General features: G+C 35.6%; 3 protein-coding genes across 24 annotated transcripts in view; 1 reads left to right on the plus strand and 2 right to left on the minus strand.

Moving 5' to 3' along the window:
- The window catches only part of pde1ca (phosphodiesterase 1C, calmodulin-dependent a), a 79,914-nt gene extending 75,097 nt beyond the window's left edge, over positions 1-4,817 (plus strand). For 4 of the 11 annotated variants that reach the window (XM_077245150.1, XM_077245141.1, XM_077245148.1 and 1 more), the window contains one exon: positions 4,498-4,817. In XM_077245150.1, coding sequence (XP_077101265.1) covers positions 4,498-4,661 — 164 coding nt within the window. In that variant the 3' untranslated portion in view covers positions 4,662-4,817. The other 7 variants (XM_077245142.1, XM_077245147.1, XM_077245149.1 and 4 more) reach the window with 5 other exon arrangements.
- Positions 4,818-6,373: 1,556 nt separating this feature from the next.
- ppp1r17 (protein phosphatase 1 regulatory subunit 17) lies at positions 6,374-9,729 on the minus strand. 3 transcript variants are annotated; one of them, XM_077245162.1, is made up of 5 exons: positions 9,526-9,729; positions 8,165-8,346; positions 6,936-7,020; positions 6,638-6,760; positions 6,374-6,536 (listed from the first exon to the last, which is right to left on the minus strand). In XM_077245162.1, exons 3-5 carry the CDS (start codon positions 7,003-7,005, stop codon positions 6,466-6,468), a joined length of 264 nt encoding a protein of 87 aa, XP_077101277.1. In that variant the 5' UTR covers positions 7,006-7,020; positions 8,165-8,346; positions 9,526-9,729; the 3' UTR covers positions 6,374-6,465. The 3 variants fall into 3 exon arrangements, with proteins under 3 accessions (XP_077101277.1, XP_077101275.1, XP_077101276.1); XM_077245160.1 differs by having other exon boundaries at positions 6,445-6,760; XM_077245161.1 differs by lacking the exon at positions 9,526-9,729 and having other exon boundaries at positions 6,445-6,760; positions 8,165-8,918.
- A 108-nt stretch (positions 9,730-9,837) lies between these two features.
- itprid1 (ITPR interacting domain containing 1) overlaps positions 9,838-25,661 on the minus strand; it is a 20,302-nt gene continuing 4,478 nt past the window's right edge. Inside the window, exons 1-18 of one of the 10 annotated variants that reach the window (XR_013207333.1) lie at positions 23,314-23,406; positions 23,143-23,226; positions 21,483-21,674; positions 21,144-21,192; positions 20,910-20,947; positions 19,945-20,001; positions 17,824-17,872; positions 16,764-16,838; positions 16,463-16,665; positions 15,207-15,673; positions 15,070-15,130; positions 14,481-14,605; positions 12,747-13,664; positions 10,985-11,112; positions 10,778-10,889; positions 10,285-10,487; positions 10,144-10,195; positions 9,838-9,948 (exon numbers count right to left, since the gene is read on the minus strand). Coding sequence is in view for 9 of the 10 variants with exons in the window: in XM_077245151.1 (XP_077101266.1) it covers positions 10,148-10,195; positions 10,285-10,566; positions 10,778-10,889; positions 10,985-11,112; positions 12,747-13,664; positions 14,481-14,605; positions 15,070-15,130; positions 15,207-15,673; positions 16,463-16,665; positions 16,764-16,838; positions 17,824-17,872; positions 19,945-20,001; positions 20,910-20,947; positions 21,144-21,192; positions 21,483-21,674 (2,804 nt within the window). In the remaining variant the exon portion in view is untranslated. Of the gene's footprint in view, positions 9,957-10,143; positions 10,196-10,284; positions 10,567-10,777; positions 10,890-10,984; positions 11,113-12,746; positions 13,665-14,480; positions 14,606-15,069; positions 15,131-15,206; positions 15,674-16,462; positions 16,666-16,763; positions 16,839-17,823; positions 17,873-19,944; positions 20,002-20,909; positions 20,948-21,143; positions 21,193-21,482; positions 21,675-22,923; positions 22,991-23,142; positions 23,449-25,661 lie in introns of those variants that run through there. The other 9 variants (XM_077245158.1, XM_077245153.1, XM_077245154.1 and 6 more) reach the window with 9 other exon arrangements.

The raw sequence follows: 25,661 nt of genomic DNA on the forward strand, positions 1-25,661 counted from the left end.
TGTTTTGACCAATGAGATTTCACTGAGGGCGGAGCTACCCAGATCATTATGACAGAAGTCTAAAATAAGTGGCACACAGATCGTCTTGTTCTTGTTTAGAATAAAAACTCAAATTACTATGGAAGAACTTTTATTGAGTTTTTATTGTGTTGCGCCTGGTTAGGACACAGTGTGCTATACTGACTACATCATAAAATTGCACTCCCATAACACATCAGAGAAACTATCATCTTGGGAGTCACACTGGTCCAAAAAACATCCAGGAATAGAGTACTCTAAAAATCCAATGTAAGCCTTTAGCTTTAGCCTACTTTTTTCAACATTAGTATGATTTTGGAGAACAGAGATAGTATGTCAATTGGGATTCAGCCGCTATCTGCAGGAGAGTCACTTCATGTTCACCCCCCCCACACACACACACACACACACACACATTATGTTGGTTTGACAGCTTCATGCATTTCTGCATTTCTCATTCTTGCAATAGTTCAAAAAGGAAACCATTTACTCTGCTTGTGTTTTTCCAAACCTGTGTGACTTTCTTTCGCTGCGTTTAGTTGATACCATTTTTTCAGGATTGTCTGATGAATAGAAAATTCAAAAGTACAGTGTTTATTTTAAATATACATTTTTGTAACATAAATTTCTTTACTGTCACTTTTGAACAGTTCAATGCGTCCTTGCTGAATAAAAAAATGAATTATAAAGAATATTTTGAACGATGGTGTATTTTGATTCAAGGACTTTTATATATACATTTAGCTGGAATATAAGACAAAAAGTACTTGTTCTGGATTGCTTTCAAACATACTGTACCAAATCAAGATCCCTCGTCCAAGATATAAAGTCAAACATCATTGTTTGCTGCATGTCCTACATGACTAATAGTTTTTCGTGCTTTCTTTGGCTCTTTTAGTCCCACTTTTGTTGTGTGAAAGAACAGCCAAGACATTCTGCAAAATAACTCCTTTTGTGTTCCACTAAAGAAAGAAAATCATGTGGGTTTGGAACGACATGATGATAGAATACAGTTTTCATTGAAGTATCCCTAAAAGTCATTGTGCATCAAACAGCAGCAAACAGTAGATAAGGAGAAACCAGTTCATTCATCAAATCCATCAAAATAAGTTCAATTCCCTCCATCTGAACCCGTGGCATGTGAGTGTTCGTGTCACCTCATTCCCCTGTCAGACATCAGTCAGAGCTGTGGGACAAGAGCTCTAAATGTGGCCAATATCTGCTCTCCTCTGCAGACTCTGAAGACTGTGGGATCTCCTCGTCTTCACTGGCAGCATCCGCACCTGATGCAAACTAGCAGCTCCATTTCTGCAGGACTCCCAACCCTGTGCTATGCTGTCACCTGGTGGTTCTTTTTTATTAATCATCTTTTTGTTTGTTTTTTGAGGATGTTTTTTTTCTTAAAATCACATCTTTTTGTCACTGATGGACGATCTTCGCATTCATTTTTTCATTCTCTTTTTGATTCACATCCGACTTTAAGGATGTTTGCCAGCTTTTGGCACAAGGCCATCAGAGAACTGAGACTTTGTTAACGCAAAGAGACGTGCGATGGGTTTTAGAAACTCTCGTCACACATGAAGATGAGTGTGGAAACCATCCTGATGTTCTTCCCCCCCCGAGGACGGCGCAACATCTGCCAAACCTGCACAGACTGTGAACCGGAGGGAGAACTTCAGTCCCTCGAATGAACTAGTGTTCATTTACCTCTTATTTTGATCATTGTTTGTGTTAGTTGTGGATTTGATGTTCCTGTCGTCCTGTTTTGATGTTGATACTGTAGAGTTTCCATCATTTGTGTCTGTACTTATGCTTTTCAGGAGCTTCTTGTGATTGTGGGTTTGATTGTAGTTTAACGATCCATTATCATTTACCAATGTCACTTTGATCATAGAAAATGGAGACTGTGATTTCTGTCACAATACGGCGTAATTTTGATAGAATATTCAAATGATGTTGTCGTATGTGATTTGCACAGCGTATATCTATATCAGCTGGATATTGTGAAATTACATAGAAACAAATTCAAATTGTTAATATTTATTACATTATAATTTTTAAATATATATTTTTTGCATTGAATTGAACAAATACTATAGAATTTTGAACCCCACTGTATGCATTAAAATAGCTGCCATTTAAAAAAAAATCGGTCTCTGATTTTCTTATATGAGCCAATTTTTTTTTCCAACCCTGCAACCGTTGTCGACCTTCAAAATGTAGTAAATGTACTTATTTTGACATTAGGTTGTATTTTGAATTCTCTTCTATTTTTGTATTTGATGTATATAAAATATTATATTATTTATGAAGTGTTTATAGGGAAATTTGGTATGAACAATATAGATGAATTGTTGAAAGTGTCATGCTTACTCAAATCTCTGAGAATTGACAGAGATAAAAAGGGATTTTCTTTTTAATCTGGTAAAAGAAGAAATAGAATAAAGTATGAGCACGAGCATCTTGATGTATTAGATGCTGCATGCTGATATTAGTCTTTAGTTCACTGTCCTAGCGAGCTATTAATGTCTCTGTCTGTGCTGGCCATCTTCTCAGAGTGTGTCACACACAGTATAATGCACCTGTTCATGTGAATCTTTCTGTATATTAGTTTCATACATAAATGGTCAAATGTAGAAAACAAAAATGATGTAAAACGGAAAAAAAAAGTAAATGGCCTCCTAATATAGGCTCCCAATATAGGCAGCGAAATCCTGTGTAAATGTATCTGTTGCCTCAACCAAAGATGAGTATAATGTCTGTACGTCATTTGACTGGAGGTCACTGCAAGCCATCGTTCAATGCATACTTATCATTGGTTAGAAAGAAAGATAAAAAAGAAAGAAGCGTTATTGCCTTAAATCTGTTATTAATTCCTGATCCTCGTGAGTTATTCTCTGTTGTCATTTGTGTTTTGTTCATCTTCCTGTTTAGTTGTCCTTGGTTCTGGGTCATGAATCATGACCTTTTTTTTCTGTGTCATCGTTTTCTTCAGATCTGAGAGATTTTTTGTGTTTTACTGGAAAAGCTCAAGTTCAGTTTGCATGTCTGTGCTGCTGAACTTTGTAAAGCTCATTTGATTGGTTGATACTGTGCCATTATAAAAAATTATGAATATTATATATGATATTATTTTGTTCTGTTTTTTTTTTAATGCCCCTCCCCTTCTATTTAATTTTACACACATTCTTAAAAATATAAGTTCTTTATTGCCATTGATGGTTCCATGAAGAAACTTTTTACATTCATGGAACATTTTCTTTAGAAATGTTTAAATGTTCTTCACTCTAATAATTAAATGTTTGGTTACACTTTAGACATTCTACAAACTATAAGTAACTTTGCAACTAAATGTTAACTAACTCTTATTAGAATATTAGTAAACTGTTAGGTTAGGGTTCAGGTTAATAGAATAAGTTGGCATATATTTGCAAAGTTAGTAGAATGTCTGTTAATCAAAATAAAGTGTTTAAAGATATTAAGTAGACAGTCTACTAATAATGACTTCTAGTTGACATGTAGTTATCGAATGTCTAAAGTGGACTATAAAGTGTTACCAAATGGATCCTTTAAGAACTGCTCACTGAAAGGTTCTTTGTGGAACCAAAAATGGTTCTATTGTAAACCCCTCTTTTGAAACCTTTATTATTTAGAGTTGGTGACATGTTGCTTTATGCAGAAATCAAGCATTTAGTGAGAGTTATGATACTAAGGCGGTAACAGATGGATTATGATATATCATATCAGTCATTTTTAACCTTTTTAAGGCTCAGAATGTGAGATTGTTTTGGTGAACTGCTGTACATTTATAGAATATTGAAGTTGATGAGTAAATATGGCACAATGAGATTATGCCTTAATGAGTGTTTACGTCGGCTTTGTAGTAACTGTCATGTGTTCAGCTTATTCGAGTACATATGTGTTTGTCAGGAAACCTCTGTTTGTGTCAAAACAAAGCTATTTTTTATTAATTTTTTGGTTTGAAATCCACACGTACAGTGTAACTTCACCATCACTCTTCATAAAAGAATATTCTGATCAGCAGTACATAAATCATATGGTGCTGTGCAGCCATCTGTTGGACATCTAGTGTACTGCATCACTGCAGTCAAACATACTCTTAAGACATTTTTATACGCACACACACAAGTTGTTTCGTTTACCGTTTTATTACTTCCGAGAGTATAATTCGTCATGAGATTGTTTTTTATCTTCATTTTGTTTTTTGTCTTTTCTAAAATAATGTTGATGCATTCATTACTTTTTATTTCAAAAAGAAAAATATCAAATCATTAGGCAGGTGTGGTCATGTGATCATGCTTGTTTCAATGCTCCTTAATTGCACTTTTGTGACAATAAATCTTTACTCAAAGGGCTCAGATGATGAGTTTGAGTCTTTATTTTTGGTATATTGGACCTTTTTTTTTTTTTTATGAATAGTTCAGCCTCCTCGTTAAGATTCTGCTCTGTTTCTTGCAGCTACGACCCGCCGCAAATACCACCTGGTCAGATACAGTAAAAAACCCAGTTACTGTGCCAAGTCCTACTTGCCCTCCCGGCCGCAGAAAGAGGACAGCAAACCCGCAGACCCGCGCAGCAAGGCCAGACATCTCCAGAGCATCTCTCTGAGACGGGGGAGGTGACCCTGACCCTGACCCTGACCCCTGACCCCACCGACAGCGCTGCACACACTTCAGGCTGCTTTACACACAGCAATAGGTCTGTTCTGCAGTGATGTTGTAGTTAAGTGATGTTATTTCAATTCAACCCAAAATCAAAAAAAGACAAGAAAAAGAAAATTATATTTTGCATAAAGACAATATAACAAAGATTGTTTGCATTGTGACATTACTGCTATAAACAATTAAGCAGTTTCCCCGAAGATTCTTATTACTGTAGTGTATCTAGATGTTTTTTAGATGTTCTTTAAATATATATATATATATATATATATATATATATATATATATATATATATATATATATATATATATATACATATAAAATAATTGTATCAACACTTTTTAATATAAATTTATATTTAATATATTTAGCGCATTCAAAATAAAGGTTTGTGTTTATGTGTGTGTACTGTGTATAATTATTTGGAAATGCTTCATTTTACAGTACATTAACTTACTTGTACTTACAGTGTACTTACCTAAGAAAGTACTGGGTATTAATGCTTAATTTTACAGTGCGTTAACTTACGTGTACTTACAGTGTACTTACCTAAGAAGAAAGTACTGGGTAATATAAGGTAAGTACATGGGTTAAGGTTAGGTTTAGGGGTAGGTTCAGGGTTAGTACCTAGTTATTACCCAGTTATTGTAATTACTATAAAAAGTACATAGTATGTACATGGGGGACAGGACTGTAAAATGAAGCGTTACCAATTATTTTGTATATATAAATACACACATATGCATGTATATATTTAAGAAATATTTGCATGTATATAGGCTACTGTATATATAATTATACATCATTTATATGATATATAAATATTTTATTTATAAAAACACGTGTGTGTTTTTGTGTGTATTTATATATACAAAATAATTTTCACAGTACACACACATATATTATGTTGACACAAACTTTTATTTTGGATGCGATTAATCGTTGCCCAGCACTTGCTGTATATATATATGTATATATATATATATATATATATATATATATATATATATATATATATATATATATATATATATATATATATATATACTCTATATATATTTACTTATTTATGTATGTTTATATTCAATAATTTATTTTAAACCCTGGTGGAGTACTTATGGCAAGCCAAAGCTGCATAAACAGCAATATATATATATTAAAAAAGTGTTGATACAATTATTTGTATTTATTTTTTATTTATTTAAATCAACATTAATTAAAGGCACAACAAATACTAACATGATGTATGAATACTTTTCCTTCTTTGTATTACCATAATGAGAATTAGGGAGCAAAACCTGCTTAATTGCAAAATATAATTTCTTTCCCAGGCCCCCAACCTTCCTTTTTGAATTTAGGTTGAAACATGTTATTGACAGGTTTCTTGAGATTTATTTATTAATGTAACCTGCTGTACAAACATTATCTTATGTGCATGTACCATGTTACCATGTTACATACTATATTGATCATCACTTTCAGAATAAATGTATTAGTTCTGCTGGTCAATTTAGACAGACATTGTTTCTGCTGATTGATGAGCAAATGATGAGCAAATTCACACTATTCCAATATTTATGCTGCAGTGTTGTAATTAAATGGGTGTTGTTTCCTTCACTCTAAGTTGTGTTTCTACAGCATAGCACTGAAATGACGACACGACAACTAAAAAAATATCTGCAAAACCGACATTTAATGAAGGCTCGGTCAACGATCATAAATAACACAAACGACAGTGAAAAGCGAATGTTTTTGAACACACATCTACTTCTTCATCTCCTTCTCCTCATCCTCCCGATGAATCATTCGAGCCTCTGTCTTCATCAATCTCACGCCTGCGAAAGACAAACGCGAGGAACTGAGACAAAGAGACAGCGAGAGATGGATGGAGAGGGCGTGAGGGTGACAGTGAAAAGATGACAGCGAGAAGTCTTGCCTGGTATGAGAGGAGGGCTGTTGAGAACGGGAGTGTCTTTCCTGCGGGGTTTCTTCTGTCCCAGTTTGTCCTGCTGATGTTCCTCGGAGCTGTGCTTCTCATTGTCCATTTTAGTGTTCCCATCTGCAGGAGAACATTTCAGAAACAGGTTCACAAGCACTGGTTTGTATGTATCAGTCAGACTGTCGCCATCTGTTACCGTCTTTGGATGCTGTTGACTTAATTTTGACACATTATTTACTTCTTTTCCTTAAAAGAAAAACATTGTGCATGCAGATATATACAATGTGGTACTTACTGAGATGTTCGTGCATGGTGAGTGTGTGTTCGGCTTTGTCTGAGAGTGACCTCACACAGTCAGTGGACATGCTCCCCACAGCAGTCTGTTCAGGTATCAGATAACAGCTCGTGTTCAACACACACACACACGCTCATATACATGACAAAGGCTCTGTCATATTTACTGGAAAGCATATTTATTTGATCTGAGAATGGAAGCAAACTGATTCAACAAAAGCAGCTTCTCGCTTCACAAAATGATGATCATGTTATTGGTGTTTGGGTTCTGAATGTAATATGGTTAATTGTTTCATTGCAAAACATGATACTAAAATGCATCACATTAAATTAACTAAAAACAGATTCATCACTCATTATATGTTAACATTCATTTTTTAAAGAAAATAAGTACTTTCTCCAACTATACATGATGACAAAAATAAATCTGCAATATTTGCATTTGAAGCTCAATCAGCATTTAAAAAGAACATCGACAGCAATGGAAAACAGGTTTTGGGACACAAAAAAATCTATTTTCTACTTTTATTTTTAAGGCATTTTGAGCACTGATGAATATTAATAGTGCATTTATTCAAATGCAATGTAAGATACTCATTAATAATATTTAAAAACATCACATTCATATATATATATATATGTATATATGTATATATATATATATATATATATATATATATATATACATATAATGAAAATATCTAAAATATATTAAAATATGTAGGATTTCCTTCATTTTATTTGATTTGATGTGTGCATCTAAAATTAAATCATAACACATCATAAATAGCCATATATGCATGGGCTGTACATTATAAATAAATAATTATACATTATACATAATAGAGTACATTATAAAAATAAATGTACAAAATAAAGTACATTATAAATAATAAAGTATATTTTATTGCATTTTATATATATATATATATATATATATATATATATATATATATATATATATAATGCAATAAAATATACTTTATTATATATATATATATATATATATATATATATATATATATATATATATATATATATACAAACACACACACACATACAATACTGTAAAATACACTCTGATACACTTTGAACAGTCTAAACACACTGAATAAACATTGTAAACATTTTACTTATTTAAATATTATATAATGTATTGCTAAAATATTTTGAAATGCATGTAGATTCAGAAAAAACTAAAGAAGTGTATGAAAAGAAAGAGGGTCTTACCTCGGTGCAGCAGAGAGATGGAGCAAGTGCAGGCCAGATCAGAGACAGGGGTTATGTACTTTAGGAGGAGGGGCCTCCATTAGAGCCGGTTGTCATGGTGACAGGGGCCCTTGTCATGTGTCAGTCATCCCAGCTTCGTCGAACGCACGTCATCGAGGTAAATGAAACTACTTCAACACTTTCTGCAGTGATGTAAACATGTCGGAGGTGAGGCTGGTTAAGATGGATGTGTTAACACTGAATGTTGTCAATGTAGTGATTCCCAATAAACGATTTGCTTTTGATCAAATCATTCTACTTCATAAATAATCATATGTAAGATAACAATAAACCATGTCTGCAATTTGCGACGCATCCACACTCTCATTACGAGCACAATGAAGAGCGTGAACAAGAGAAAATGAATAATAATGGAAAACAATGTGGACATATTGTTTGCTGACAGGCTTTGATGTCTTTCTATTGTCCTCTGATGTGAATGGTGTTTCCTCCTCCCCTGTGGAGTGTGTATGGAGAGTGTGTGAAGTGGTTTTGTTGGTTTTTAATGCACTTCTCTACCCAGTTTAAACACGACATGCATATGCCAACGCCACATAAGTCAAGGGAGAATCTGCCAAGAACATGAATGTAAAAGTAAAAACCTGGTCTAACTAAATAAGGATACAGTGTGGCACTTTACACATGACCCCTAAGCGATGAAAAAACCGTAAAACATGGCTCGTTATCACGAAATGATTAAATTCAGAAACTTTATTTGATAAATGTACCCGTTTACGGTGTAGTACAACTATTTTGAAGGTTTTTTTTTTTTTACATTTCTGACATATTTGAGGAATTAACAACAACGCGTTTTTGATCATGTTAACAGGTAACTTAGGCTAAGTTTCGTACAGTAGGCCTAACTGTTCAAGCCAGTTTAAGTTAGCTCTGTTGTAGGGCAGAACCTATTTTTACACTCTATGGACAGAACTGTGAATATTTTGTAGCAAAAAGTAAGTTGTTTTTACATGTTTTGATAAGAAGTCTGTTATGATTAATGTGTGATTTGTTACGCCACAGTATTTAGTCAATTGTGAATTCTATGAATGCCAAACCTACTGTAACGGCCCTGAAATGGTATTTGTTAGTAGCCAGTTTATAAGTGTAACTTTTAAACTATAGTTAAGTACCAATACTAAACTGGCTACTGAGAAAGCAATACTGTAGACCACTATTATAAATTTTAATGCACTTTCATTTTATGGTCTGACTCTGCCACTGTTTATGATGATCATTCCCCATTGGGAAAATATGATTTATTTTGAGTTCACCTACATTTTTAAACTTTATTTTTATTTATAAATATTTTTAAAAGTACTGACATTTTAAGCATCAAATGACATTGTTTCCAGAGATTGGGCCATAACTCTCGGAAAGTGTCTCAGGAACCATCAGATCATCGTCCAGTCAGACAGGAGAACCAGCACTGTGTTGTCCACTGCAGGAGAAAGCAAGCTCTGGTTCTTCAGCAGCAGTTTCCTTATACGGTCAGTGCAGCACCACGATGAAGTGAAGTGGTTTATAACACACAAGAGATAAGGAAGGAGAGGGAAAGAGAGCGTAGGGCTACTGGGAGGAGGCTCGTGCTACATAAGAGATGTGTGTGCACATTAACTCATCTGGACACACGATAATGATTTATATACATGATTATTTATTAGTTCTGAACTCAAGAGTCAGCACTTCACTGTATAAATGACTTGCAAAAACTGATAAGGATCTTCAGGTCTTCATCACTGCATTGGCTACATTACAACAACAAAACAAAGGAAAGACCAGAATTATTCATTTTTTATTTTGTCTGCATTTAAAAAAAATAATAATAATTAGGTTCAAATCGCAAAAATTTTTTTGTCTTTTAGTTAAATTTGATCAGATATAGACATTAACAATATCTCATGAAAAATGTCAACAGAAACTGAATTGAAAATAATGCAAACCTTCTTATTCCAGTGAGTTACTGTTGATTGAATGTTGTAATGAATTTTTCAGCTGAAAGATAAAAGTGCACAGTTATCAACACTAGCATTTTAACCATTGTCAGATCCATTATTACAATGAGGGTATAAGATATTTCTTACACTTTTAATAAAAGCTACTAAGTCCAGCCTGTCTGGTTTGCAATTGGCCTCCCACTGGGTTTGACAAGGGAACCGGTGTGGATCTCGACATGCTGCTCCCTGATTCCCATGACAGGTGCAGTGATGATGAACACATCTCTGTGGACCGGACGTCACGGGCAGCAGGCAGCATTGAATAGCCACACTCCTGGTCGAGGTGGGTTCTGAATAGGGTGTATTAGAGGGTGTAATTCGCAGTTGGGTGCACAGCTGTGACTGTTCATCCATGAGCCGATTCAGCTTCTATAAGCATAACAGTACAGAGATAAAAACAAAAGCTGTTCTGTTGTCCGTTCAATACATTTCACTGCTGAAGGATGTTGGTTGGTAACAAAGTGAAAGAGTTTTGCTCTTTTTGAGGAACATTTTTGTCAACTTCTGTGGCATTTTTGCCCCAAGCCCTAGTTTATTTCCCATAAACCATATATTTAGCGTATATGAATAGATTAAATACCATTTTGATGCTACCATCATAGTGATGCACCAGATCGGACAGCTGCTCTTCAAGCGTCCCAGCTTCCTGTTTGACAGCTGCTCGTAGCCTCAAAACATCTTCCACTTCCTCCCTAAAACACAAAATCAGTTTTAAACACTGCAAAGTACGTCCTATTGAGGAACACTATAAAATCAGTGAGATATCCATAGTGGCAGTAAAGTTCACCTGTGGGAGTCTGAGAGAGATCCGAGCACGGATGCTTGTTCCTCTTCTATTCTCGTTTCAATTTCCGTCAGAACTGTTCGGAACTTTCTCAAACATTTCACCATGTCTTCAAGCTCATCCAGAGAGTACTAGAAAGTGAAAAAGAAGGATATTGTTGCTGGGACAGATACATTCCATAACCAGGAAAAATGTGGTCTTTAAAGGGTGCATAACAGCTGGTGTAACAGCGGGTTAGTACATGGTCAGCACATCTTAACCGAAGTGATCCACAAGTGTTACATGTGATCATGGTGTGCTTCCATATTGACATTAGTACCATAAGCTGGTAGTCCAACTGGTCAACCAGGGATATTAAAGTTAAAACCAAGAAAAAAATAAAGAAATAATAATTATATAGACAAAAGAAGGAAAAACACGACAAAATTACTAAACCTTAAAAATCTTTAACTTAAAATGAAAAAGGAAAATATATTTTAGAAAAATTGAGGATTTGCGTAAAGGGGGTTTTCGTGTGTGTGTACTTAAATGCTGTGAAGATTCTGAAGTGGTCGGTGTTCGCTACTGTTTTCCATTACACATGCAAATGAACTATACAAATTCAAATGAACCTCATTAAACATAAGCAGAAAGCACAAAGCTTTTAATCTCAGATGTTTAAGGGGTAGGAGAGTTTTTTCCAGAAATAGAAATGTTTAATCTTAATTTGTTCTTAAAATCAGAGGAAACTCAGAGTGGTAAAGAACCCATGCAACTCTATACTTCAAATGAGGAGCTCCTCCAACATCAATCAGGATGAGCTTGGTCAAACCACATTTAAAGACAATGGGCCTCATTCATGAAAAAGCACAACAAGTTTATGTGTAACAACTTATTACAAAAATGGTTACGCAGAAATATATTTGTAAACTGCCTACGTATTGCGAACGCAACATTTTATGTTAAAATGGTTTAAATGATTAGGACTATTTTTGTGCTTCATTTAGCTTACCTGTTTGTTTACCTCATCAAAGCTTTTATTCTAAAAAAAGACACTTTAGTAACAGACCACTTTATTTTTTTATTTTTTGCACTCTTTCAGACTGCTCTATTTACTGGTGTATAAATAGGAGTTGTTTTGTTTTGTATGCCAGGAGGGAGTGATATTGACAAAATTGTTAAAAATAAAATTATTTGTTCAGTTCAGTGGTGTTGTAATCATTGTGTCAAAAACAGAAGTGTAACAGTAAATAAATATCGGTTCTGCATATCGGTTATTGGCCACATAAACATGCACATATCGGTTATAAAAAATAAAAAAATTCTGTCAATCTCTAATGAACAAAGAATGATTTTCATGAATGAGACCATTGATGCATAAGGACACACCAAGAACAAAATTCTGTCCGATAACGAAAAGACAATAATGATTTACAGTACGTTAAGACTGATAATCATTAAATGAATGGTTTTAAAATGCATCATAAAATTTTATCTAAATAAATTAAACAGTTATAAATGCTACACTTTAATTTAGGCATCACACCTTTTAAAGATGATAAAAATAGGGAAAATGAGCTTGAACAATTAAATATTTAATACTTACCAATATTGATAAGATTATTTAAAAAAATGCAATATCAACCAATAATCAATATTTTACCTATATATATATTGAGCATTCCTAATCATTTAAAATGTACAATATACAGCATAATAGGAATTTTCCTCAAACATGTCTGTCATAGTGTAGGATAATGATTATTTGTAGAGCAATTTTACTTACAGGCAGACTGGAGGACAGCTCAGGTTGAGGTTTTGCCCAGCTGTTGTCGTAGTTGATTTGAGTCCCGCAATGGAAACATCGCTGTGTCCCTGCCCACAATGCTCCCTGCAATTTGTGATCCTCCTCCTCATATGACAGTCCCGTGTCCAGAGATATTGACCGCGTGCGCAAACCTCCAAGATCGCCAGAATATTCCACAGAGTTCCACAAGTGAGGAGTAGATGTGTCCACAGATGTGAATGGCGTGTGTGTTGTGGGTGTCTGTGCTGTTCCCGAGTCATTATCCGTGACCATGTCCGAACAGGACCTCCTGGAGAAAGATTCTCTCCTAAGTTTAAGCGCAGTGGAGGAATTGTGTCCAGAAGTATCATCAGAGGTAATGGTTTTGCTCTGGGTAGAGGCCGGATTTTCCTGCATCAGGATAACCGGATCTCGTTCGCCTACCTCGAAATGATTTGTAAAGCTGTCATTTTCAATAACATCTGTCCTCAGATCAGTAGGACACAAGCGTGAGTTTGTCTCAGCGGTTTTCAGTTCCTCAAACAGGGACATGCCTTCCCTATAAACGTGTCGGCCTGGATTCTCTGATCCTTGCGTTCTGGTACGAATTTCAGTCTGATAACCAACAGGGTCCATTTGAACAAAGTATGCTAGAGTGTAAATATCATTATTGCTAACTTTACTAAAATCTGATGACAAAGAGTATTCTTTTTCAGTCATTATTTTCTTCAATTCTCCCGACTCGGAGTCAAATATATTTCCAGAGTCTGCAGTTTTTCCAGAGTGTGTCGTAGGGGAGTGTTTTTGGTTCGACTGCATTTCAAAGTTCTGTCCATATGTGGAGAGATCCTCCGCCTCTCGCTGTTCTGATCTCTTCTGTTGACCTTCTGTGCTATCTTGTGATATTGCATTCAGCATCTGCAAAAAAGAAGAAAGAGCACAAGAAATCAAACAAATATTCATAAACACACCCAAGCATGTGGTAAATATCCTTAAAGGGCCAATTCGTGATTCCTGCTTCAGTAGCAACACCAAATGTAACAGCAAAAATAATGAATACAACAGCTACAGATATTGTTTCCAAACAGGTTTCATAAACGCTCTGTTGTCAGATGGACTCAGCATGGTTTCAGACAATATTGGTAGCCCACTCATGATGCAGTAAATTGTGACCTTTTTAAAATATGGATGTCATCCCTTATAAAAAAGTAAAGTACTAAGGAGTGATTATGATATTAATTTACCAGGGTATTTACCAAGGTACCTCAAAGAATATAATAATAGTACCATATATATATATATATATATATATATATATATATATATATATATATATATATATATGTATATATAGCATTCATAGATCAATTTGACCAATAAAAATTTCTTCCACACATTAGTTACATCTACCTTTACTGGGTAAAGCTGCTGCAAATAATTTATGCACCACAAGCAATATGAATTACACTACCATTTAAAAGTTTTAAAAGAAGTCTCTTTTACCCTTGCCAAGGCTGAATATATTTGACTAAAAATACAGTAACTACAGTAATTTCACAAGTTCATATGTTCATGTAATCTTTGAATGGAGAAGTAAATAAACATAATTGGCTTGCTGTCCTTGGTGGAGGGCAACATAATGGCTGATAAAAACTACTCGATGGCACCACCATTAATACAGATGCTTGGCCCTCTGCAATATGTAAAGAAAGAGTGAGCTGAAACATGTGTTACCTTCATGAGCTCTGGTCCAGGGTTGTTCTGCTGGGACAGCGCAGGTATGAAGGGCTCCTCTAGGAAGCCACTGCTGTCAGACTGACAGCTGTTTGTTCTCATCACGTAAGACCCAATTCGCTCACCTACACGGAAATAAGAGCCATTGGCATGCGTCACATATCACAAGCGCATATCACAATGACACTAAAACCTCTTGATCAGACTAAACAAACAAGTTAATTTTTTCCACATAACTGAGGTGAACATTACATCAGCTGTACAGCATGTAGCCTACTGCACACATGAAAATGACTGAGCAATCTCATGAGCCATTTGCCTAATATCAGAAATGGAAATGGTTCCATGTAAATTATTTGAACCCAAAGTGGCTTTAAAAACTTTCGCTTTTCAAGAAGTAAAAGGAACATCTCAAATAAAAGTTTATGTTTGTGTATGTAAGTAGTACAGGTGTTAGCCTGTACAAAACTCGCCACTACAATTGCAGGGTGGTCGCTATGTGGTTGCTACGGTGTTCTAAGGGGTTGTGAGCATGTTACTCTGCAGTTTTAGGGTTTAAAAAAAATAAATATAAAAAAAAGACATGCACCTCCAGGATCCACTGGGCCATTGCAGCTCCCAGGAATGCTTCCTTCATCAAAACTCTGGATCTGGAAAACAGTCATTAACATTAGAAAAGGAACAATGTGTAAGTACATACAGGGGATATCACTGCAGACTTAATACCTCTTCCAGATCGAAAGATTCAATAGGTCGTTGCAGACTTCCCTCAGTTGAAGGGACAAAGTTGAGTTTCTGAAGATCTGATGTTCCTCTTGCTGTCGGGCTGTTTAGAACCGGCTCAGGTGCCTCCGAATTAACACTCTGCTCCTCTTTCAGAGGGAAGAGATTATTGTCCGACATCCTTGTGCGTTTTGAAGGGTTTCTTTTATCTGCTTTTGGTGTGCCAGTGGATTCTGGGCCGGATGGGGCTGAGGAGGTCACGGAAGGGGTGGTGTGCTGGTTCTGTGACGTTCGGGCTTGGCTGAGGCTCTTTTTGGAGGCTCTACGCAGAATCACGGCCATACGTTTTCTCCTCTCCCGGGCCTCTGCAGACATCTGGGAAGCTGTAGATGTGTCTGCATCCTGAGCACCAACCAGAGAGGAGAACGTCGTCGTGACCTGTTGAAGAACCTCGAGCTGTCTGAACCTATCTGAACGGCGATAGGAAAAGAGATAGAGAACTTCAAGATTCTTGACTTGCATAACTCTGCTAATCAGACTTTCAACATATTGCATCTACACAGGAAATGAATGTCACTTATCGTTTTGCCATTTCACAAATTATATTTAAACCACTTTCAACCTCCTGAATATCTATGAATTTTTTTAATTAAGGTTTCAAAGGGGGGTTTTGCAGTGAGGCCACAGAAGATCAATTTTGGTTTCCCAAAGAACTTTTCAGTGAAGAGTTCTTAAAATAACCATTTGTTTTCTTCTTAGAACATTTCATACTAAAAAACACTTTACAGTAAAAAAGAACCATTTGTGCATTGAAAAGGTTCCATGGATGTAAAAGGTTAATTCTCTCCCAAAAAAATGTGTAAGACTTTATATCTTCTATGGAACAAAAAAAGAGACATTTTAATTGACATTTTTGCCAAGATTTTACAATAAATTTGAACTGGAGATGCTCAAAAAGCATGAAAAGCATCTTTTAATGCTTGTTTCTCAAACAAAACTAATGCATGACTTCTGAAGACTTTTAATATATAGCGAAAACAATTCATATGCTGTAGCTTCTTTCATTTTGGAGCTCAATCTTCATTCACTTTCCTTATACACAATACATGGCCTTGATATTATTCAGAAATTTCACAGAAATTCCTATTCAGAGTTCCACGGAAGAAAGAAAGTCATATGGTTTGGGATTGGGAACAATATGAGGTTGAGTAAATAACTCATTATTCCATTTTTGTGTGAACTTTAGGAAACTTGCTTACTGCTGACATCCGCATTTTCAACATCCATTCGGTTCTGCTGAGATTCCAGAAAGAGCTGATAGCTAATGCCACGAGCGCTGGACTCGTAATTGAGGAATCGGGCCGGGATTCTCCCAGTGATGTCAGGCTCCTCAGTGCCGAAACCCAAATCAAGCAACAATTCTTCAGGGTCATCCTTTAGTACGTTCAACACGTCCATTACACTACAAAAAAACAACAACAACATTAGTATGAATATCAATAAACCAAAGTCTTAAAGTGAATGATTGACAGGTGGGGAAGGTAGTTGAGGAGTTCTGACCTGACATCAGATGGTATCGAGACAGTCGATGCAAAACTGTTCCATCTGGACAGACCAGGAGAATCTAGAGATGACCTGTGAGTGGATGACATCAGCAAACCCCAGGTAAAGAAACCAAACACTGCTGACCAGCCCTTCCTACACATCCAAATCCTTCTGCATGCTTTCCTCCGTCTCACCCATTTCTGGTTTGAATCGTTCTTCCCCTGCCTCATTGCCCCATCAGTGACATTCCACCTCATGCAAACCAGCCCAGCAGCCCATGTGGTGGCATGTCAACAAATCAGCATTTGCATGGGAAATATGACTAAGGTTTCTGGCAGGTGCCTGAACAAGCCTACATCACGCACATATACACACTTAAAAAAGTACTTTGTCTGATATATAGACTATATAAACACATGTACATAGTACACATTCATATAACAAATGTACCACTTCAGGCAATTTCCCACGCATTGGTGTAACACCGATGTACAATGTGTATGTATATATACATACATACATATGTACATACACACATATATATGTACATACATATATACATACATACATATGTATATATACAGCAAATGAACAGTGGATAGATGACAGTCCTGTTACAAAATAGGAAACATTCTAAATTCTTTATTCATTTTAATAAAAATGTTCTGAAATTGATGACAAAATTTATAACTAGGAATACACATTATATCAGTACCATATTGGATATTTAAAATTATGCATTTATCCTATTTTTATGTTTAGATTTATTACCTTTGTTGTTATCTAACACTCACTTAAAGTTAATGTTTGAAACATTAATAAAACAATGTAATCTTTAGCAAATCCCAAAATGAATATCCATTTTTCATACTGTAAAATTGTGTGAAAACAATTGTATTTAGTTTTGATTTATTTAAACAAAATAGTGTACGATTTTTATCTTCTGCATAACATGAAAATAATTATCAGCTTATCATATCGGCCAGATCCAAGTTTTGTCAAAAGTCAAAGTTATTCAAGTTACAAATGGAATGTGCTCAATAAAACACAGTAAATATATTAAATGTTTTCTTACCTCAGAATATCTTGTACATTCCTGAGAGAGCGTTTGCCATATAAAGATGCTGCATCAAACACAGAAGAAACAGAGTTCATTTAAAGATGAGAAACATCTGCGTTTTCAATTAGACCCTCCAGACCGCTGTGCAGTAACTATATTAGGTCAATATTCTTCCTTGTTGTTTTGATGTTCCTGTCTTCTCATAAACAACTGCACAGAAGACTTCAGCATGTTGTCAGGGGCACACCGATGTCTTCTTAAAAGAGGACCCGGATCCACAGTGCCCAACTTATTTTCCTAAACCAGCATCTTTGTTTAATATCTCCTTATTCCCAAGAGAAACAGTCCATTCCGTCCTGTACCTTTCATTGAAACTGTGTTACGAAACCAAAGCACCTCATTCACTTGAAGGGGAGTGTCTGACAGCACAACTGACTGAACTTGAACAAGAAATTCATAGAATTCATCGGAGGCAACCAACTTTTCCAAGGAAAAAAAGAGAAACAAACAACAACAGACAAGAGTCAAGACACTCCCTTCAAAGTGACCCTGAAAAGGAAGACAGAACCCAGGACAGAAAACATCACTCTAAGAAGAAAGACAGAACCCTGAAGAGAGACAGCACACTTAGCAGAAAGAAAACAACTATAGGTGGTCGACGTGAATATGAACATTCAGAAATGTTAACAGATATGAGGAATGTCTGGCAAGCAAGCAAACAAATGCATTTGGGATTTTAGTTTATTGCATCCTAATGTATCTTGTATTTTTAGTCACTTCTGTATCCTACTGTATTTGACTATTTATAGTATTCTGCATTTATTCTTAAATTGCTGCATGAGGAAGTCAAGCAAGAATGTAAATGTTTGAATAGATTTTACATTTATCTGACGCTTTTATCCAAAGCGACTTACAATTGCTATATTTCAGAGTTTGCACGCCTCTGGAGCAACTAGGGGTTAAGTGTCTTACTCAGGGACACATTGGTGTCTCACAGTGGATCTGTCACGCCAAAGGCATGTGTCTTATCCACTGCGCCATCAGCACCCCATTTTGTCCTATTTGGGCTAAAGATACATTTCCATGTGAGTGGACAAAGATTCTAAACTTCTCTTTGGAAAAGTATTTCTCAGTACTAGGGGAAAAATACCTCTAGAATCTTATCTGCGATTTACAGTATGTCAGAGCATGTCAGAGCTTAACTTAAGAGTTCATAAAAGAGATTTCTGTAACAGTATCTTGTGTCTAAAGTTAAAGGTCAGCTCAAGGTTAACCTCTTCAAATTTGCCTAACACCTCATTGTGTGTGCACAGAGAACACGAGGAACACGCATGGGAAGGTTTTACGTATAGTAGGACATGTACTTGCATTAACATCAGTGTTTGTATAGCGCTTATAAAATAAAAGCAATAGTGGGCATGGCTTTTTTAAGTAGAGTTAATCTACTTAAAGCTGCAGTCCATAGTTTTTCCTCTTTGTCGCCATCTCTGTACAAAATCTGCAATTGCAGTTATTCGCGGAATTATCAACTTTACGTGGGTTGTGCCTCGGCATTACTATCTTGATCTAAGAATCTTATTTGCAGTGTATCTATAACCATAACCAACTTTGAAAATCAAGGGAACTTGATAAGAATAGGTTTTAGGCCCCTAAAAGCTAACTCTAAAATCTGATAGGATTCGTTGATCTGATAGGGTGGTTTTCTGCCCAGACCTATATGGCGGTTGATCCACGAACATGCCGTACTTGCGTAAATCATGTTAAAGTAAAGATCACGTCTTTCTCTGCTTTATCTACTCCTTATCTTTTCTGTGTAACTGGAAACAATGCAGTAGCAGGTGATGTTTCCTGAAGCAGAAGACAGCAGGCACTGGATTGTCTCACTCTTTGCCAGTGTTTGTGTTTGAAAGTATGAAAAGGTTTGCCATGTTTAAAATCCAGGGTTAGCACAGGCCTTCTGAACAGTTCAATGTATTCCAAGACACAGACGCATAAACCCATATGCCATTGTATGCTCCACATTTTTTATAAATAACTCAAACCTTGACGCCAAACAGTGTCACTCATTCATATCGCACATATGTCTCGTTTCATCAGTTTAACTGATCCAAGCAATACAAAACAGTAAATTCTTACCTTCCACTCCCAGTGCCAGATCATCTTCTTCGCTCTCATTTCTCCTTACAAACTTCACTAAAAGCAAAGCAATGTGTTTTACGATAAAGTATTTACAGAGCTTACAAAAGTGAAAAAATAAGTCACCTGCTAAACCTATTATAATGGTATAATCCAGCACACTGTCAGCCATCACGGATAAATGACTAATTGAATCATTGTGAAATCAATCATATCAGTATATTAATGATATATCCAGCACAATAGAACGTTTAGAGCTCCAGTGTTAAACGGGCTTAGTTTCACAAGATCATTCTGTATATACTTTGAGCATTTAACACATTTATCAAACAGTCTAAATTGAAATAGACAGCAACTATCAGACTACAGTTACTTTTGTTAAACCCAACTGGATTTACTAAAATCTTTTCTCACCATAATCAACACATTAATTATTATTTGAATTATCACTCAGTGATATGATATTTTTATAATATTAATAATCAATTGGCAATCACCATCGCACACCTGCAGGTGATAGGTGCGTGGGAAAAAAGACCAAATGGGTAGATCAAAAATCTTAAAAAACAAGGAACTCCCGCACACTATCAAAACTAGCAAATGAGTATCAACATTTTATTAGCTTGTTTGTCTATAATATTAATAATACAATAATACAAAATATAATAATTTGTATAGATTATATTCTTGTTATTACTTTAAAATCTATTATATTATAATAAGTATAATGTATATACATATATAATGTAAAATAACTACATAACACAAAGGCAGTCTCAGAAAATCAAATATATACTGTGTGTGTTTATATTTATATGTGTGTGTGTGTGTGTGTGTGTGTGTGTGTGTGTGTGTGTGTGTGTGTGTGTGTGTGTGTGTGTGTGTGTGTGTGTGTGTGTGTGTGTGTGTGTGTGTGTGTGTGTGTGTGTGTGTGTGTGTGTGTGTGTGTGTGCGTGCAATCTTACCTGCTGTCTCCAGGACAACCTCTGGTCTCCTACCGTCCCTTAAACAAGGAAGTCGAGCTGTATTAGTAACCACACCACTAGGAGGAAACGCTTTAAAGAATATAATGTGGGAAGAAATTCAAATGACTACAACAGATAGCACAAAGGCACAGCTGAAACCCTTTCAGAGAGGATTTATCCCAAAATAAAGCCACAATGAAGGAGAAATAAACACTTGTGAGATTCGGCTCTTACTCTGAGATTGTCGTGAGCCAGCTCTCTACACTGTCTTCATCACACGTCCCTGTTCAAAACAAAGAGGAGAAACATTCACCTTGCTCCAGAAACAGAAAAAAAAAAGTATCTCTGAGTTCTGGATGATCCACTGAATTACAGAGCTCCAGGGTTACATGGGCGTTAACTGCACTGCTTTGCATTTTTTGTGAAGATGCACAAATGATTCCATGGAAATTCGATTTTAACAACACTGACAAAAATGAATCAAGAGATAATGAAAGTTGCCATTTGCTGCTAACTTGATTAACCTCCATTCAGCAGCGCAACATCTAACAAGCAAACATCTCAGGTACTTACTTGAGTCAGAATTGATGATCGGAACAATCTGACATTGATCCGGCTTCCATGTAACCCGTGAGGTCTGTAGAATAGCTCTTCTGGCTGCAGATTTACTGGTAGACATCGCTGTGGTCATGAGGTCCACTCCGTTTAAAAAACAGCCACGGTAGAGAGCAGACACCTCATTATGAGCTCTTCTCTGGGCAAACACTAAAAGAAACAAATGCATTTAACTACAAGATGAGAATCAGGAAAAATAGGTGTTTGGTTTCATATTTATATTCATATTATTCATTCATGCTACATTATTTAAATTACCTATATATATATATATATATATATATATATATATATATATATATATATATATATATATATATATATATATATATATATATACGGTGCAACTGGTCTAAAAGGCTTAAACACAACACAAACAAAAAAGTACTTTCCTAAACACCTGTTTGTTTCTGTGCACTGCAAAACGTTCCTTATCCACAAGGCCATTAAGCAATCAAATCATATCAAACTTGATGTAATTTGATCTAACAAGATGAAGTAATGATGATCTTTGATCTAATCCCTGAAACCATCACATATATTTGAAGACAGAAGACTTGTGACTATGATTCAGTTTTGTTTGAGGTGAATAAATTATCAGTTTCTCAGTATCTGTTAAGCAAAAGGATATTCATCATTTAAAAATTCCTTGTTGTTGGGCTTAATGTGCCGGAACTAACAGCAAAACATGCACTAAAAAAGAGGCACTAAAACACGAAGGGCTGGTTTCATAGATAGGGCTTAAATTAATTCAGGATTATGCCTTAGTTCAATTAGTACATTTAAAGTAGCTTTTATAAACATGCCTTAGAAAATAAATATTACTGGTGTGCTTCTTGATCCTTGAGACAAAACAATGGCACTGATATATTATAAGATATGTCTGTGTAAGTTATTTCAGTTAAAACAGCTCAAACATGCATTTTAGTCCAGGACTATAGTTTAAACCTTCTGTGAAGCCGGGGGTAAAATCTTAAATAACAGAGTCTTATTTAATATTTACTAAATGGTAACATAATAAACATTTGTTTACCCAATTGTTTAATTGTTTAAACAATTGTTTACCCAAACTTTGTGTAATGATGGTTCAAAAAAAGAGCTTGATAGACAGATTATATAGGTATATATTAATAATTTATGTTATATTAATTTAAATATAATACTTTCCTTTTCAATACATTGATATAAGACCGATGCCCAATACTGTTCCTGAAGATCGTATTTAGCTGGTTCAGGTGTGTTTGATTAGGGTTGGAGATGAAATGTAATGGAAGGTTTATCTCGAGGAACAGGACTGAGCACCCCAATAATAGTCATACATGCTGTCAAAAGTCAAACAAAAAGCTCCGAAAGCAAACCATAGAATAAATTCTTCCCACATACATCATGTTATACCAACCTTGCTTGACGTATAATGAAAACAGCGCAAGCCATGTTGTTCATAACAAAAATGTAAGACAAATTCGAATAAACACAAACTCGAAACGTGTGAAAATGAGTTCCTATGTTGGAACTAATATCGATTTTTAAACAATCATATGATCAGCAAAGACTATTAAGTTAGCAAAATATATGTGATCCACCGCAGAATCACACACACAGACACACACACACCTACCTGCGCTTTAACGGAGGAGATTTAAACTGAGGAGCAGTGACATCACCCCTGCTTTAAAGTTTCTTATCACTATATCAACCCGGGCTAAAAACAGAAACACGGTTCTAATTTGGTCCACATCAAGAGGAAAAAGGAGAACGCGTATGCAAATAAAGTGCGAGGAAAAACAACCTGAAGCAAGCCGATGTGAACGCGCTGTCGTCGAGCTCGGCTTTAATCCAGAAGAATATTCACATATGACTGAAAGAGGAATTGAGCTTCAGCTTTTCAGCGCTGCTGCATGCAGAAACATGATATTTGTTGCCTAACCTGTTCGTTCAAAGGAAGTTTCTGCAATTTCACAGAACTGATATGAAACCTCTACCTGTAAATATGTGAGGAGGTGTTTGCATACAACACAATCCACATAGGCAATAAGAGTGATTATTTATAAATATGTATGTATTTTAAAGGTTAGGCTAGAATTTAAAGTGACAATTTATATAGTGTGCGTTCTGTTTATTGTTATTTGTATCCTATGTAGTGTGCATATAAAATTTAGACAATTCACACTTAAAATAAGCGAATGTCACTGTAGCCTATGATATTTATTATTATTGTTATTATATTTTGTATTTCTATGTATTTATTGGCGTTGTGTTTTATTAAGCTTCGCCCTTCAGACTTCCCTTTTATTAAATGTTGACTACAGGCTATTTGTTATAACAACTTGACTTGACTGCAGTTCTGTTTGTGAATCACTAGATGTCACTAAAGGTCAGAAATAGAAAAACGATTCCTCCATTCTCCTCAATAATGAATGCCACCACTCAATTAAGCTATAAAAATGTGCGGCAGTTTTTTCCCCAGGATAAAAGGTGGAAACTAGATCATTTCTCTGTGTGAATTAATATTCTGTGCACACTATGGACCAGTAAACTATTCACAAATAACTGGGTGGTGACTGGCACAGATTGGGCTGCATTATGTAGGCTATGTGGCAGAACCTGTTTATTTTGAATGTTTTGTCAAAGAAACCCAGTCACTTTTAGACGTATAAATTATAACGTCTAAAAGTTTCACATAAATAAGTATTGTTTACTGTTTCACCTATTTAATGTTATTGGAACATATTTAGTTAAAATGAAAATCTATTAACACTCCACACAGGCTTTTGCTCAATGACTTGTGTTTTGGTGCTTTTTAGCAGATGTATGAAGTCCGTTCTCCTCAAGTTTGCAGGGGTGTCCTAGCAGAGTAATCATGTGTAGTTCATTACATTAAATATGAACATTCAATTCAATTCAATTCAAATTTATTTGTATAGCGCTTTTCACAATACACATTGTCTCAAAGCAGCTTTACAGAAATTGCATTTCGGAAATGTACATAGAAAAATACAGTTAGTTAATCAAGTATTAATTTATGGCATAACATATCGCCGGCTTTGAGTCATCTCTTCACAGGCGTCGAGTCGTCTCTTCACAGGCGTTGGGGCATCTGAAGTCTCCGTGAGAGGCTGGATACAAACTGGAGCTGACGAACGCTATTTACCTCGGGACTAGCGTCCCGAGATAACAGCAGAAAGGCAGATGGGAAATAATTAGCATAGCTGATGTTCATAATGTTAATGCATTCGAACTGATTCAGCAGTAGTATCAAAGGTTAAGCATTAAGTGAATGCTTGGTTAAAGAGATGCGTCTTTAATCTAGTTTTAAACTGGGACAGCGAGTCTGAGTCTCGTACAATATCAGGAAGGCTATTCCAGAGTTTAGGAGCTAAATGCGAGAACGCCCTCCCTCCTTTAGTGGACTTAGATATCCTAGGAATGACCAGAAGCCTCGAATTTAGTGATCTTAAAGAGCGCGATGGATTGTATGGCGATAGAAGGTCTGTTAAATACACAGGAGCTAAACCATTTAGGGCTTTATAGGTCAGTAGGAATACTTTGTAATTGATACGTAACTTAATAGGTAACCAGTGTAGAGATGATAAAATAGGTGTTATATGATCATATTTCCTTGATCTAGTAAGAACTCTAGCAGCTGCATTTTGCACTAACTGTAGCTTGTTGATTGAGGATGCAGGACAGCCAGCTAATAAAGCATTACAGTAATCTAGTCTCGAGGTCATGAATGCATGAACTAACTTTTCTGCATCAGAAACAGATAGCATGTTGCGTAGCTTAGCAATGTTTCTAAGGTGGAAAAAGGCTGTTCTTGTAATATATGAAATATGATTTTCGAAAGTCAAGTTGCGGTCTAGTATAACACCCAGGTCTTTTACTGTAGTGGATAAAGTAACAGGACATCCTTCTAAATTAAAGTTGTATTGTAAGGGATTTTGTGGGTAGTTTTTTGGACCAATAAGTAATACCTCCGTTTTATCTGAATTTAATAGCAGGAAATTACACGTCATCCAGCATTTTATATCATTTAGACACTCTGTCAATTTAGATAAGTTAGTGTTTTCATCTGGTCGTGATGAGATATATAATTGAGTGTCATCAGCATAACAGTGGAAATTAATTCCATGTTTT

This window comes from Siphateles boraxobius, unplaced genomic scaffold (genome assembly GCF_051911475.1).
Source record: "Siphateles boraxobius isolate OS27281-9 unplaced genomic scaffold, OSU_SipBor_1 26, whole genome shotgun sequence".
In the NCBI taxonomy this organism is placed as follows: domain Eukaryota; kingdom Metazoa; phylum Chordata; class Actinopteri; order Cypriniformes; family Leuciscidae; genus Siphateles; species Siphateles boraxobius.

Coding starts and splice junctions, on each gene's coding strand:
- ppp1r17 (XM_077245160.1), bottom strand. CDS start 7,005: ATGTCCACTGACTGTGTGAGGTCACTCTCAGACAAAGCCGAACACACA. Junction 6,761..6,935: donor CACCATGCACGAACATCTCA/GTAAGTACCACA, acceptor GTTCTCCTGCAG/ATGGGAACACTAAAATGGAC.